At 44.1% G+C, this 16627-nt stretch overlaps 2 protein-coding genes across 31 annotated transcripts in view; both read left to right on the plus strand.

The window, feature by feature from the left end:
* DST (dystonin) overlaps positions 1–16627 on the plus strand; it is a 539328-nt gene that overhangs the window by 384993 nt on the left and 137708 nt on the right. The gene's annotated exons all lie outside the window — the stretch shown is intronic.
* Positions 1–16627, plus strand: part of LOC117875210 (aldehyde dehydrogenase family 1 member A3) — a 48279-nt gene that overhangs the window by 21474 nt on the left and 10178 nt on the right. The window contains exons 6-9 of the mRNA XM_034766291.1: positions 1741–1869; positions 4547–4660; positions 8230–8332; positions 9077–9261. Of these exons, the coding sequence (XP_034622182.1) occupies positions 1741–1869; positions 4547–4660; positions 8230–8332; positions 9077–9261 (531 nt within the window). The remainder of the gene's footprint in view (positions 1–1740; positions 1870–4546; positions 4661–8229; positions 8333–9076; positions 9262–16627) is intronic.

Below are 16627 nucleotides of genomic sequence, written 5' to 3' on the forward strand. Positions count from 1 at the left end.
TAAGAGCTGAGGTTCTTGGGAAGAATGGAGTTGTGTTATGGACAACACTTTGCAGCTCAGAGTAGAATTAAATTAACAGCTGCCAATGATATTTTGATTCCAAGGAAAGTCCATAATCTCTTGGAAGAAGTGTTTCTGTTGACCTGTAACCATTGATCTGATCTTAGAGTGCAAGATCAAATTATATATGCTATGCTAAGATTTATTAAAATGCTTTAAGATAGCATTACAGCCCTAATAGCTTTCATTTTACTAATAGAGAAACATAAAATATTAATATTTGAGGTAGGCTTTGCAATAAGTTGAGGCTCAGTAAGTTGTTAATTTAAGTAGTGTTAGCTTAAGTAGCCGGTAGTTAGCAGAGGCCTAACAGTTATAGAATCATAGGACTGGAAAGGATCTCGCAGTCTAGTCCAGCCCCCTCCACTCATGGCAGGACTAAGTATTATCTAGACCATCCCTGACAGGTGTTTGTCCAACCTGCTCTTAAAAATCTCCAATGATGGAGATTCCACAACCTCCCTGAGCAATTTATTCCAGTGCTTAACCACCCTGACAGTTAGGAAGTTTTTCCTAATGTCCAACCTAAACTGCCCTTGCTGCAATTTAAGCCCGTTGCTTCTTGTCCTATCCTCAGAGGTTAAGAGGAACAATTTTTCTCCCTCTTCCTTGTAACAATTTTTTATGTATTTGAAAACGGTTATCATGTCCCCTCTTGGTCTTCTCTAAACAAACCCAGTTTTTTCAATCTTCCCTCATAGGTCATGTTTTCTAGACCTTTAATCATTTTTGTTGCTCTTCTCTGGACTTTCTTCAATTTGTCCACATCTTTCCTGAAATGTGGGGCCCAGAACTGGACACAATGTTCCAGTTGAGGCCGAAGAGTAAGTGATAAATTAGCACAAGAATAAGTGCTTAATCTAGGGTTATAAAATTTAAGTAATAAGTGCTTTGTAATAAACTACCCACAAAAGAACAAACCCAATGGAATTATTTGGAGATTTTTAACATGTAACCATGAGGTTAACCTCATTAATGTACTGGAAAGATTGGGAAATGTATTGCTGCAAATAACTATGTCAGCAAATCGGAACTCCAATTGTGGTTTCCTGGACAGCCATCCATGGACATGGGGCCGCTATTCAGTCAATTATGGTCCTCTGGTGTGTGGGTGTGCAGGGCAAGGAGGTCTGAGGTATAAAATGAGGTGTAAATCCAACTTTTAGTTGGGACATTGGAGCGACAAAGTAGATGGCAGCCAAGAATGACATCTCCACTTACGGGTTTCTCCAGTTACGTTTCTTTCCAGCTTCACTTCTAATGGCCTCCATAGGCTGTGACTATGCACAATGTAAGGCTGCAAGTATGTACAATGCAGGAAACTATGGTACTTCTACGTATGTATATTGATTTTAATATTTCAATTCTATTTGTCTGTCCTAACTACAGCTCATAAAGTCTCTGTGTGCTTCACCGATCTCCAGCTCAGTAAAACTTCTTCCATAGCTGTCTGAGTAAAAGAACCTGTCGTTCGTGGCTGGTGCAATTTGTACTCTAAACTTTTTTTCAAAGGCGATACCTGTGTAACCCACCCAGGTGCTATATACTGTCATGAGTCCTTTGTAATGGTGGATATCTTCCTAGACCACCTATTTTCTACGAAAGCAAAGGGGAATACTGCACAGAGATCAATAGGGAGCTGACTGGCACTAATTTGATCAACGTTATACTCTCTTTCAGTGGAACTTTCCATTGCTCATGCTTGTTTGGAAGATGGCACCGGCACTGTGCTGTGGGAACACACTGGTTATTAAACCAGCTGAGCAGACACCCCTCACTTCCCTCTACATTGGCTCCTTAGTCAAGGAGGTAAGAAATCTTAGCAGTACATTCAAGGTGTTTTTCCAGGTTATTGTTTCTCATAGGCAGCGGGTCCAGTTGAAAAGGCAGCTCCCAAAGATGTTGCTGCCAGCTCCGTTCAATGCCAGACTTAGAAACAACCTCCTCTTTTTCTTTCAAACTTTTATCTCTTGATCTCTGTGTATGAATGCCCTAATCCACCAAGGTACTTATGCAAGTGTCCAGTGTTAAGCATGCAAGTAATCCCGGTTACTTCAATGGGATCAGACTAGTCACATGCTTAAAGTTGGGCACGTGTTTAAGTATCTTGCTGAGACAATGCCTAAATCATCAGGTATGTCACGTGTTTTTTCTCTTTTCTATACGTTTAGTGAGACTATTTGGAGCTAAATTCTGCCCCCCCCCTTATTCATGTTAGTGGAATTGTCCTACAATTATGGGACTGATCACAAAGTATGATAGTGCTTGGCACAAGTATAGGTGGCAGAATTTGGCCCTTAGAATATGGGACCAGATCCTGCAGCTGCTTCATGCACAGAAATTGCATTACATCACTGTGACCGTTTTATTACGATTGACTTATGAAAGTGTGCCTGGTGCTTAACAGAGAACGAAGATCTTGTCCCCATACCGAGCATAGGGGTTATGACCCAGGGCCTTAATCCTGCATGGAAAATAATGTAGGTGCAGCCATGTGCCCCCCCCCCAGTTCTTGGTTGAAAGATCAGGACCCAAGACCCTCCCAAGAAAATACATTTCAGATGTATGGGCTAAATCTTCCTAAACCAGGGAGTTGACTTCACCCCTGGTGCAAGCCCACTGACGTCAATGCAGTTAAGCCAAGGATGAATGTGCTCCCCGCTCCATGGAAGCCACCAACTCATCCTTCCGTCATCCATCCATCCCTCCCTCCTGATGGCCCAGTCCTGCAGCCTTTACTCACATGGGCCTCAATTTTGCACAGCCTAGCCTAAACAAGTCAGTTGTCCTATTAAAGTCAATGTCACTTAAACACCGATCTAAAGTTATACGTGATCTTATGTGCTTTGCTGAATTGTTGCCATAGGCAGTCCCAAAGACAATGCTTATATGGCCACACGCATCTCTTGCTCGGTGCTTTTTTTTTTTTTTTTTTTTTTTTAAAGTGGTTTAGCAAATACCCAGGAGTTTAAACCAATGTTCCCGGCAGAGTGAGCAGCAAAGTGTTGAACGTCCTTTGTCTCCCTCTTCCCCTCCCCCAAGCTGGAATAGGCAAACTAGACAACCATCAATACCCTAAAACCTTACCCAGAAGAAAGTAGAATTTTCCAAGGCAATTTATAACCAAACCTTGTTCCCTTTTTTTTTTAATCTGTATCAGATGCATTTAAAAAGAATCTCATGTAAGTTACACAAATTATTAGCCTCATGAACGTGTGTACTAATCCACAAGAAATGAAGGGAGCTGAATAACAATCGACTCATGGGATACTAGAAAGCAGGTTGTGTGCCTGCACTTCCCAGTCAGAAATGGAGACTGGCCAGCCTAGAAATACACCTCTTTGCAGCAGCCCACGTTTCAGGGAGCAATAAACAGATCAGCTGGGCCAAGACTTTGGCTTGCATTTCACTAGAATTTTACCAGAGTTTTGCCTATTGTCCTTGTGCCAGAACACACGAAATGGCTGTCATAGGTTAATACATTATAAATGTGGTGAAAACTGGTGCAAGTCTCTTACCACCTGCTCTCTTGAGCTACTGGGGGAAAAAAACACATCCTCTAGTGGTGTCTTACTGGCATCTTAATCCTCCTGGCCTCTGAAGAACCACAAGAGGCAACCTCGGGATCTTTCTGCTCAAAACAAACTTTAAAGGGCCAAATTTTGCCTTTAGTCATCCATTGACTAGGGTTGTATAGCTGTGGCTGAAGGCTAAATTTGGCCAGAAGACTTTTTTGTTATAACAGCAGAGCTGTGAAATGCGAATCCTCCAATAATTCTCTCCTGGTGATTCCAGGCACTTAAGAGTGGCTCTTCTTTTCAACATGTCCAATCCAGTAAGTAGCAAGCAGCTACAGTGCTGGAAAAAGGAGTCCTTGTAGCATCTTAGAGACTGAGTTTATTTGGGCATAAGCTTTCATAGCCCACAAAAGCTTATGCCCAAATAAATTTGTTGGTCTCTAAGGTGCCACAAGGACTCCTTGTTGTTTTTGCTGATACAGACTAACACGGCTACTCCTCTGAAAAGTGAGTGCTGGAAAAGGTCATGAAAACCATTCTAAATCTGGCAAATTGTCCGTTTGCCTTTGATTTCAAACCTTTGTGTGCTGCGTGCCTCGTTCTTAGAGTACTAAGCATACTTTGGGGTTTGATGAACATTCGGGCCCTGATTCTGGTTTCAATGTGACCCCTTATGTGAGAAGTCGTGCACGTACGTAAAGCGTTTGTGGGATTGGGGGAAGAGGGTTGGTTAACTTGCTTGGGCATTGAGAGGCTCAGCTGATTAAGGTTTAGAAAGTTCTTTGAGATGCTCAGATAGAAAACACTATAGAAATTATTTCCATTGGGTGATGGTAAATCCTCCATATAGGAGCATAGTTCACATGTATATCCTGGTTTTTAGGCCAAGAAAATTGGAGTGCTGGGAGGAAATCGGAATGGTTCTTATTGCCCTATTTCTATAGTCTAATCTCTAACTTCATTTTCAGGTGGGCTTTCCTCCCGGTGTGGTAAACATAGTGCCAGGGTATGGCCCCACAGCTGGGGCAGCCATTTCTGCCCATCAGAACATCGACAAAATAGCTTTCACTGGATCAACAGAGGTAGGTGATCACTTTCTGCTTAAACTTGCCTTTAGCCTTACTGAATTACGGGACACTGCTCTTCGCAAGGAGGAGTATTGCTCTGGTAGAAGTGCCATCCGGGGAAGCTCGGACCATCGTAATTTCAGTGATACTCAGTGCTTGGAAAAAAGAAATCTGCTTGGTGGAATTTTTCAGGGGTTTTGGGCCGTGGTCTAACGCTGCTCCCACTGTAGTCAACGACCACTGACTTCTGTCGAAGCAGTTAGGCCAACATTTAATGCTTTTGAAAATCTCTAACTTTCTTTAACCTTATTCTTGCCAAAATTCTGAAGGTCCATCACGAATGGTGTCTCTTCTATAAACAAGATGATCTGCTGGAGCGGTCATTCGCATCATAATGATTTAAAAATCACATTATCTGGAGTAACTTGGCCTTCACCAGTTGGACATATGCAGGCTTGTTGGCCAATGCTGAACTATAAAACAATGTTATATTCGTATTAAATAATTCTGCTGTTTTAATCACACACTAGTTATTGCGTCTTAAAAAAAAATATAACCCAGTGCGATATCCATTCTGGGCCAAATCCTGATCCCATTGGAGTCCAAGTCAATGACAAAATTTGTCATGAAAGGGACTAAAAGTTGACCCTCTGATAGTAAAAATGGTATAGTACAAACACCTTCAACCCAATGTTTTCTGCTCCCTTTAAATTTAGATACATACAATTAAAATATCACAACAATAAGAATCCTTTTTGGCTGTACATGCATGATAGAGATGTATGCCTGCTTGGATCAGGGAAAATGACCTCTCCAAGTGCTCGCTTGGGGTTAGCAGTGTGGGGGAAGGGAGAGGCGTATGCCTGGTGAGCATTGTGCTGGTCTGTCTTGCTCTTTTTGTTGTCTGTTAGTCCTGAGCAAATAATTGACAACCAACTTATCTACTGAATTTCACTTTCAGTGAGGCTTTGAGCTAGATATTAGCTACCAAAACCTGAGCGCTCTAATGGCAGGCCAAAAGAGAACACACAAGGGCGGTGAATGCTGCTGAATCCAACTTGTAAACAGATTTTGAACAGTTTTTTCACTGGTTGCTTAGCTCCTTTGCCCCTGTAGTAATATTGCAAGAAAATCTATAGCAATGTGTATGCAGCATGTGTATCTCCTCATCTGCTACATGACAAAGGGCAGCATCCAATAAAGGAAGGTGCTTATGCCAAGGATCTACGTGTGTTGGCTATTCAACCAGGCCATGTGTTGGACTTTGTTTGTTCATTTTCCTTTGAGTACTCACATCCTACTTGAGCATTCTTCCAACTCCTCCATTTTGACATTCACCGCCTGCTTTTTATAATTTGCATAATTATGATAAATTACACTGAGCTGCCTTCTCCAACACCAGAGGTGTCTCATTTTAAAGGTTCAAAGACCTGCTGAAGACCAAATGTTTTGTGTTTAACAGCGCCATCTAGTGGCTTATCATACGTATGTGCATTCCCATTGGTTCTCCCACAGGGGACACTGCATGGAGCATCAGCAGCGTGCTCCTGTCGGGTATTGCCCTTTATTTGATACTCTGTATAATACATAATTACCTTTTGTAGGCTAAGAATAATCTATTTCTATCATCAAAATCAGGCACTCCCTGTTCTAAAATCCTATGAACTTTCTTGGTTTTGTAACAAAGAGTCTGGCCTATTATGGATCCACTTTTTATAAAAAATGAACAATCTGTCATCACAAGAAAATCCACTGGATATCCTCTTTCTTAAAGTTCGGGCTGAAATCCTGGCTCCATCCAAGTCAGGATGGAGTCAAATCCTGACTTCATTGGAGTCAGGATTTTACGTGTGGTATTTTATCTTTGAGTTGTGGGTGGGCATTTAAAAATTGAAGTGCTCTGATACAGTAATGAAGGCCATATTGAGTAGATTAGGTAGGTAAATATTTCTAACCAGTTTCACTTCCTGGTTCTTGTGCATTAGCATCGTGCTTTAATATTTGGGTGCAAATATTGCAGGCGACTGTTTAAATCAAAATGAACATGGGGCAGGGGAGAATGAAAACATTTAAAACAATATGCTTTAGGTTAACATAAAGACATAACAATTTTAATCTTCAATTACCTGACAGTGTCTCCTCCTAGCTTCCTACTTTTCAGCGGGTTTAATTTATTCCCAATCAAGCAGCTACCATATAATAATGTCTCTTAACTTGCTATATAGCTAACAGGGTATCTTAATTTTCAGCAGAAAACAGCTTTGTTTCTATTATCTTGAGGGCTAGCCAGGTAAGCTAACGGGAGGACTCTGCACTGCTAATTGGAAGGACCAGGTCCACTTCTGGTTTGGGAATCTTGCTCTGGTTATAAAGGTAGCAGATGAAACTTGTGTAGCAATGAACTCTTCAGCTGATTGAGACCTATGTTCTTTTTACTGTTCTGATTCAACAAGATCTGAGTGTTTCTCCCAGGCACAAAACTGAGTACAAGGTTGAGAGGACATACCCTTCACATACCATAGATTCAAGGAGCACAATCTCTTTAGCGGAACAAAGAGAGGGCTAAGGAGTGACTTGGTCAGTTTATAAATGCGTGTTTGGGGAACAAACATTTGATAATGGACTCTTCAGTCGAGCAGGCAAGATAAAACAAAAGCCAGTGGCTGGAATTTGAGCCTAGACCGATTCAGACAGCAAATAGGGCCTAAATTTTTAACGGCCAGGGTAGTTCACCATTGGAACAACCTATGAATTCTCCATCACTGGAAATTCTTCAGTCAAGATTGGGTGTTTTTCTAAAAGATAAGCTGTAGTTCAAACATGAATTGTTTGGGGGAAGTTCTGTGATCTGTGTTATGCAGGAAGACAGACTAGATTCTAGGACTGAAAGGAACCTTGAGAGTTGAGAGGATCACAGTGGTTGATTTCAAATCATTTTGTCAGAAAATACTAGGGGAAAATTCAAATGAAACAATTTTTTACCACCAGCCCTAATTATATGACTATTGTAAATTCCTAAGGCAATTCATTCTGTAGCCAAAAAGTAAAACCGGTCATGTGGTGGTATGTATGTGTGTATTTACACTGATACCAGAGACCGAATCCCTTCTTTAAGTGCAAAACTCACCTCATTAAGTGTGGAGCCATGACCGGTACCTTCATAATAAATGACAGGGTGTCACCTGATAGATTGTACTTTTTATAAGAACAGTAGTCCATTAGCAATACCTCCTGCATTGTCCAATTAGGGGCCTGATCCTGCAGCCCCGACTCTGTCCAAAAATGACTTCTGGGGGACCGCGTTCATAGGCAAGAACTATATAATACCAGGCCCCTACGTGTCAGTTATATCTAAGACAAATATTTGTGATTTTAAAATCGCAAGACCCACCTTGGATGGCTCAGTACCTTGTTGAAGCAGGTGACAAAAACTAGAAAATTCAGAGATTGGAAACCTGTAAGAATTATTTTATAATTCCAGCAGTTTCACAGCCTGTCCTGCTCTTGTTAACCTCATGACCCTTTGAATGAAGTAATTTTTTTTTGAGGAATAAACCTGTGCCCTGTGAATCCCAATGCCATAGGTTGGGAAACTGATCAAGGAAGCGGCCTCTAAAAGTAATCTCAAACGGGTGACACTGGAGCTCGGCGGGAAGAACCCCTGCATTGTGTGTGCGGATGCTGACTGTAAGTATTTGTCACGTTGCAATTCAATACTTTTCTAGCCTCAGTGGCCAGCACAGCACCGCTAGTGACTCCCATGTAACCTCACAGGGCTCCAGCAGAGGACGCAGTGTGGTCCAACTTGCTACAAAGCTTGGCCAAGACTCCTTTGCTAGAGGGTGTGCTATGTCACTCCCTGCACCAGCCAGGTGCCTGGCTACAAGGGAGGGTTCATGGGAACAGGAATGGACTGTTCCGAATGCCGCCCTCCTTGGGGGCGACCCACTGGGAAGAGACTTGCTGCAGCGATGGTATATTGTATCAGTGCACCCCTGCTTGGCTGGCCACACAATTTTCTCAGCCAGCACTCCTGCTTTATGTCAAGGCAGCATCCTTCCCACAATACTTCCCGTCACAGGGGATAAAGACTAAATTCTGCCATCCTTAATGGGACTACTTGTGGGGAATAAGCTACTACTCCGTGTGAGTCAAGGTGACAGAACTGGGCCCTTAGCTGAGATGTGCGACCGGAGACTGTACCAGGAGGGAGGATGGTGGTGCAGACAGTCAGAAGATTTGGTCATGTCCTGAGGCTTACAGGGAGCTTGCTTTCTTGGTAGTTTTATAGGCCTCCTTGAAATGAGGTGTTTTTTTGAGGAAGCATTGAGAGGGGGAACTGGTAGTGAGGGAGTTTCAACAAGTCTCGTTAATTTCTGGTTTAAGTCAGTAGAATGCCTCACTCTCTCTCTGGTGACCTTTCCATTCCAGTGGACTTGGCGGTCGAATGTGCCCATCAAGGAGTTTTCTTTAATCAAGGCCAGTGCTGCACTGCTGCCTCTCGAGTATTTGTGGAGGAGCAGATCTACCCGGAATTTGTCAAGCGCAGCGTTGAGTACGCCAAGAAACGACTCATTGGAGACCCATTCGATGCCAAAACTGAACAAGGGCCACAGGTAATGATGTGCTTGAGAATAGTTTTCTGTTCTCCGGGTGCGAGTGGTGTTCGTGTGTGAGCTGAAGTCCTGATCCAGCGATGTCATTTATTGTTTCTTCTCTCCCTTCTAAACATCAATTAATCATGATGGTTGACATGTCGGCTCTTTCTATAAATGAACTGAAAGCTTGATGATAAAGAAATTTACACAAGTGGGCTTCCCTTTTCGTAGTAATACAAACCATATTACATCACAGGGAGTATTTTGTGCAGGCAGAGCTGCAGATGTGTTATAATTCAGCTATAAAATACTGATGCTACCTCATAACAGGATGGGTTATCTGTAGAAGTGGAGAACAAAACCCCTAATGGACAGGGGGGTTTAAGCAGAGTCTGTAGAAGGCAGGATGATGCCAAGCTGACCTGAATATCAGCCTTCCCAACATTTCGAGCTTTTTACGCCTCTTCTTATCCCTTCTAAGGAAGCCATAACGATCCACGATTGAGGGCAATGTTTCCTCTTCTCCTAGGGCAGCCAGTTATTAATAAAACATAACAAACCAGTAGCACCCCAGAACTTGTGCTCTGCCAAAGGTAAATGGGGAAAATGCCACTCCAAAAAGTTTCACGGCTTGTTCTAACTCTGGAATCCATAATTTTCGATTGGTTCTGACCTTTCCCAACACCGAGTGGAAAGGCTTAGGCCGTTGCCGTGATAGCCCTGTATAAAATAGGCAGGTTCTACTTACAGTTGAAGCTCTGAAACTAATGAGGGCCCAGCTCTGCCAGCCATTCTGACTGTGCATTATGACTGACTTGTGCAAGTCATGGCTTTGAAATCCCTGGACTGCTTGTGTGAGTAAATTACGACTCAAGGTGAATAAGGATGACCGAATGGGGCCCTTGATAACAGGTATGCAGTAACTAAAAAATCGTACCTAATGGCTAGTGCGATAAGACCAGATTCTGATACCTTTGCCTAGGCCTGGTCTACAGCTAAAATTAAGATCAACATAGCTACGTTGCTCAGTGGCGTGAAAAATTTGTGTGCCTGAGCGCTGACCTACGCCCCTGGTGTAGATGAAGTTAGATCAATGGAAGAATGTTTCTGTCAACCTAGCTACTGCCACCTGGGGGGAGAGACTGACTACCGCAACTGGGAGGGGGGAAAAAACCTTCTGGCCCTGTAGGAAGCATCTACACTACAGTGGCACGGCTACAGTGCCGCAGTGTAGACATGGCCTTGCATTAAGCAACACCTTCCTTTGCAAACAGTCCCATTTGAAGCCAGTAGAATTGCTTGCAGAGTAAGGGCTGGTCTACACTTAAAACACTGCAGCAACGCAGCGTCAGCAAAGAAGCTACCTAGGCTGATGTGAGGGGTTTTCCCATTGGCCTAGGTAATCCACCTCCCCGAGAGGCGGTAGCTAGGTTGACTGGAGAGTTCTCCTGTCAACCTTGTGCTGTCTACACTATGTCAGTTTAACAGCGTTGCTCGGGGGGGTGGATTTTTCATGCCCCTGCCCTGAGTGATGTAGTTATAGTGACCTTATTTCCTAGTGTAGACCAGGCCTTAGTTGCTATTCAGTGAGAGTGAGGGTACCTTGGACTGAAAGCTCCTAAGGGCTGGGGCTGTCTTTTTATTCTGTTTGTACAACACCTAGCACCACAGGTCCTGGTCCACAAGTAGGTGCTATGGTAATACAGATGATAAAGTGGCTAGTACTGAAGTTGGGGGTGCTCACTGGCTCACATACAACAGGACCACATGTCTTATTTCTCCTGTTCTATCTGACCAGCTGCCTATGACCTTTCCCTCTCTCCTGCATGTCTGCGTGCCAACCATCTAAACAAGAGGAGACCCAAGATAGGGAATGGAGTGGGGGAAGCTGTTTTCAGAGCTTTCATGTGGTTCCTAGTGCAACACAAACCATTTCCTCTGTCTGCACATAATCAGAACAGCTGCTTCTCTGGAGTCTGGCTTTTGGACAGGGTGTGTTCCAGGCTGGCACTGGGGAAACGTGCATTTTGGAACAAATGGTTCAAATCTGAAGGGGGGAACCTTCAAAACCATTTAAAATATCAAACCCCAGTAAATCCTCCAAAAGTAGTTTTTCCAAAGATACAGGGCTCGAGCCTCAGCTGGTGTAAACCACTGCAACACAATTGAAACTATGCTTACACCATCTGGCCCAGCGTGTCTGAATCCGATTCTCCTCTTGCTTACACCCATGTAACTCAGGAGTTACTCCTTTTGTAGTCAGTAAAGAGATTCCTGATGTACACCAGGCTGAATGAGATTTAAAATCTGGTCTGGGGTATTTTTTAAAAAAATTCAGCAAAATATTTTTCCAGAAAAACTCCCTGATGTTCTAAATCAAGAGGGTTTTTTTGGTGCTGCTGTGAGAATATAGGAGCAGCTCCTCAGCTGGTGTAAATCAGCGTAACTCCACTGAAGTCAATGCAGAATGACAGCAGCTGGAAACCTGGCCCATGTTCGAGACACATTTAAAAAGCACAGTTGGGAGACTTCGGGTGAATGGTGCCTTAGGCCTGTCTCCACGGTCCGAGCTGAAGCAGGCAGGTTCCATTGTTCTCTCCATTGCGTTCTCCTGGGTGGGGAAGATAAATACAAAGAGAGCACGCATCCGAAGAAGTGGGCTGTAGTCCACGAAAGCTTATGCTCTAATAAATTTGTTAGTCTCTAAGGTGCCACAAGTACTCCTGTTTTTCGTATTAGATTTATGTTTGTTAATAACTTACAATACTTAAAAGCCTCAGCTGTTGTGATGGACATGGTCCACCCAAAGGGGAGTCAAATAGGCATCCAAACAATAAGGAGAAGGAGCACAATGTCAGGGCAAGGAAGCTACACCGAATACTTCTCCTCCTCTCGCCCCATGCATGCTATTTTCCCTGCTGCAGAATATCCATGTGACTGACAGGCCACATAGAAAAGGAGTTTGGGGCCCAGCAAACATCTGCACAAAGGGTCTTATTCCCTTTGCATCGAAAGTTAAAACGTGTGGCAATAACACCAGCCACTCACACTGCATTACTCCTCTGGGCTGGGTCATATCGTGCAGTTGGTGACCAACAGCCAATGGGAGCTGGCCACCATACTACTGTGTGTCGAAAGCCACTCTCCCTGCAGACGCCCAGGGGCTGGGAGGCTGCTTTCCTGTGGATCCCCTGGCTTTACATCCATTTCTGTCTCTCTGATCCATGGGAAGGACATGTATGTGTATATGAGCAGCCGAGTTACTGCATTAGCTTCCCCTTCGTAGTGCCTCAGGGGAACATGCGTGTAACCCTTCTGCCAGGTGAAGCCAGCAGCAACAAGGGCCAGGTTCAGTATCTAGGGGTTCCTTTTCAACAATAAAACACAAAAGAGGCTCGAGCCCCCACCCAGTGACCTGGGACAATTACACACCACCCCCTGGGCACCTCTAAGAGGCAATACTTCCCCTCTTGCAAGCACAGGGTCTGAGTGTAGCAAAAACTTTTATTAAAAGGAGGGAAGTAACTCCACATTAATTTGGGAAAACACCGCAACTAGGGCTCATAACACAAACCATGAGCAAAAGACCCACCCCCAAGTAAGTTGGACAGGGTCCTTTTCACCTCAGGGTCTTAAGTCCAGCAACCCAAAAGTCCCTTTAACGTGCCTGTCCCTTCTCTGTACCCCACTCACCCTTGCTGTCCTGGGCCAGTGCAGCCCCAGAGTTCATTTCCTACCCTGTGTGGAAGGCAGGGCGGGTAAGGAGGCACCTTACATGCTGCACTGCTCGGGCACTCACTCGTTACCCCCAAAGGCCAATTGCCATGCCTCTGCAGGGCTCTGCACTGGCCCTCTCCACCAGCTTCTCTGTAGGCCACTTGCCACGTCTCTTCACCAGCCGCCCTGCTAGCTGCTTGCCACCCCTCTCAGGAAGCTGCCCGCTCACCAAGATGTCTTCAGCCCTCCCCCCCACTCCCCACCCCCAACTCAGCTTTCTGTGATTTCAGTTGTTAGTGAGGGAGCCTCACTGGTGCACACTAGGCAATCTCTTGCAATAGAGACACTGGCCTAATACTTAAACCTAGGTCTTGGTGATTTCAGCTCTGCAGCACGTAACCAGACTCTCAATTGAGTCTTACTTCGCTCTTTTATTATCCCATGGAGAGAAGAAGGGCCACATGGTGTCTAGAACCTTAAACCAGCCCCACACTACCAGGTACAAGTACCTGTTCCCCCCCTCTTGGGCTTTCGAACCCATGTCTCCTGCCTAGTGAGTGCTGTTTGTGGAGGGTGAGTCCCTCCATTGGCATATGCCAGGTACAGTTCTGCTGCCCTTGGTTCACACAAGGATAGCAACCCTTTATTACTCCTGCCCCAATAACAAGAAGACTGGGGATCGAACACCAGCCACAAGTGATCATTTGGGCAAGCAGTCCCATCGTTCTGAGCACCTATGCAGGGTGGGTGTGTCCATGCAAACAAGATCAGCTTCTGAAGTCTTTTTTCCACAGCTCACCACTAGATGTCAGGGGAGAACTCATCCAGACTCTACTTACATAGGGAATGAAGTTATTACATAAAAAGCAGTTGTGGCTCATCCGATATTTCGTAACCATCTTAGTTTGTCAGGAGACCCAGCTCCGGGACAAACTTTGGGATTGTGGGTCTCTGGTGGACAGAACGGGACACTGCCTGTCTTCAGGCTAAAGTTGATTTTAGTGGACAGACTTTCTGGTCCCCGTTCAGCTGCAGGTGCTTCTCGACCGATACCGTGGGGTTGTCACATGGTGAGTTAGCACGTGGCAAGCCAGGGCATGAAACTACAGCGCATTAGCTTGCCACGTGCTAAGTGGCTGTGTTGACCCTGCTACAGCACACTAAAAAAGTTCCGTCGTGCACTTGGAAATGGAAGTGTGTCCAAGTGCACTATGGAAAATTTTTAGTCTGTGGCAGCTGGGTCCTCCCAGCCAGCTAGTGTGCAGCAAGCTAGCGTGTTGTAGAGTCACACCCTGGCTTGCTATGCATTAACTTGCCATGTAGACAAGCCCTACGTGTAGCAATTTAAAATGAAACCACCAATAAGAAATACGTTTTGCTTGGGAAGAAAATGTTGGAGGGACCTTCAGGGGGCCCTACAAAATTCTGAGTGGCTTCTTCAACTCCAGTTAGTCTGTGGTGTGCGTTTGTGGATTGAATACCTTTCCTTGTAATAAATGAGCAAGACAACACCCATAAAACACATGAAAGGGAATATTACTTTAGGCAACCTAGAGTCACCCTAAGGAATTCACTGGGCAGAAGCCGCTGAGTCAGACATTGGTGCTGGATAATTTCAATAACGTGTAGTTGAGCAAAACACGATAAGAGTAATCAAATCTCACACTTCGGGTCAGAAACATCTGCTAATAAAAAAAAAATATTGAAATACTGCAGGTGCCAGGAAGGCAAAGCTTCTCCATGTAGACCTTTGCCCAACTGATCAGGTGTGCTATGAGGAGGGGTGTGTGTGTGTGTGTGTGTGGTTTTTTTGTTTTGTTTTTGTCTTCTCCTCCCCCCCCCCCCGCCAGGTTCTTCTACCATGGTCATTGGGGGAGGGGTATACAATATGTGTGTATGCGTGTGTATATATATAAATTGCTTTCCTCCTGAATCAGCTATTGACGACTGCTTTCTGATTTAGATGGACCAATAGCAGGATTTGTCTCACCAGATTATTATTATTTACTCTTTATTATTTACAGGTTTGAATTTTGGTTTTACCCTCTATTAAATAGCTCTTGTTTGATCAGAAACATAATATATCAGAATATTTCACAATCTTTAATTTATTTCTCCTCACAGTGCCCCTGGGAGGTAGGGCAGTATTAATATTGCCATTGTACAGATGGGGAAAACTGAGGCATAGAGACTAAGTGACTTGCCCAAGGTCACATGGAGAGGTCTGTGGAAGACCAGGAAACTGAACCTGAGTCTCCCAGGTCTACATTACTGCCCTAACCACTGGACCCTCCTTCCTCTCCTTGATAAAATAGTGGTCAGAGTTAAGAGTCTTGCAAGCTGTAGTTGAAATAACAAGGGTAGGACTGTTGGGGCTTTTATTTCGCTTTTGGAAACAGGTTGTTGTTTTTGCTTTTCCTCAGTGTGTTTCTTCATCTAACAGGCTTTTGCTTTACAAGAAGTTACAGTTGTATAAATATTCTTGTTTTTATGATGTAAAGTGGTTGGTTGACCTAGATTGGTCTTGGCCAGAGACAGGAGAGCATGGAAAGCACACTCAGATACTTTCAAGTTATTCACATGTGGCAACCAGGCAAACAAACAATATGCAAACCACCTGCCAACTCTTGTAAGTGGCACGCTGCATCATCTGTGATAGCAGCCATTTCACCAGGCAGTACTGTGCATTCTTGAAAGATTGTTTTCCATCCCCTACTTTACCCTACCCTATGTGTTATATGTGAGTGCAACATGTATACTTTGTATTTGCTTTGTGTTTACGTTGCAGAGGCAAATTTTGCATGCACTCAGCAACATACATTATATTGTTCTTCCTTGTGTACCTGGCTTCCCAAATATCTCATTATTCCCCAGAGCTCTGATGTTTTGTTTTGGGGTAAATTCAGATTGGAAGCATGAGGTCAGAATTAATTATGGCGAACTGTTGCCTGTGGATAATCTAGTGGGGGTTATATATTTGCGTCTGCTTTGGGCTGGGTCTTGCAAACCCTGACTTGTGCATCCTGATGCACGCATCTACTGAAGTCAAAACAGGACCCTTCTTTGACAAGAGCCCAAATTACCAATGAAAGGTTGTAGCGAGTGGGAAAGATTGACAGTCCAATACTGGATCATTTTGATGTGCACTTGCTAGTAAAACGATTTTCAAAAGTAATAGGCGGTAGTACTGCCCAGCCGAGGGCTGTGGTATGCTTAGATCTTCACTGGTTTAACAAGGTTGGGGACGAACTCTGTTCTAGGACTGTCTGGTCCTGCCAGTGTGGAAAGAGGATGACCGAGGACCAGAAATTGTTGCAACACTGTTGATGGGTCTGTCTGCATTAGTATCATGGAGGGGGGTGATTGCAGGTCACATAGACGCACCCAAGTAGTTTTTAAGTGAAGTGAAACTTGGGGGTATGCAAGACAAATCAGACTCCTGAAAGGGGTACAATAGTCAGGGAACAGTCAAGAGCCACTGGTGTAGACATACCCTTAGTCTCCAAAAGGCTTGTCTACTTTTGAGTGTTAATTCACATTAAGGGAGGGAGTGAATTTTAAGTGCAATAGGTATTCTGGAATAAGTCCAGGTATAGACAAGCTCTATTAATCGTGCAAAGATATGGTCATTTTCATAATGTAGCTGAATCTTAAGTGAAATGCAAAC

Source organism: Trachemys scripta, chromosome 3 (assembly GCF_013100865.1).
Source record: "Trachemys scripta elegans isolate TJP31775 chromosome 3, CAS_Tse_1.0, whole genome shotgun sequence".
Classification (NCBI taxonomy): domain Eukaryota; kingdom Metazoa; phylum Chordata; order Testudines; family Emydidae; genus Trachemys; species Trachemys scripta.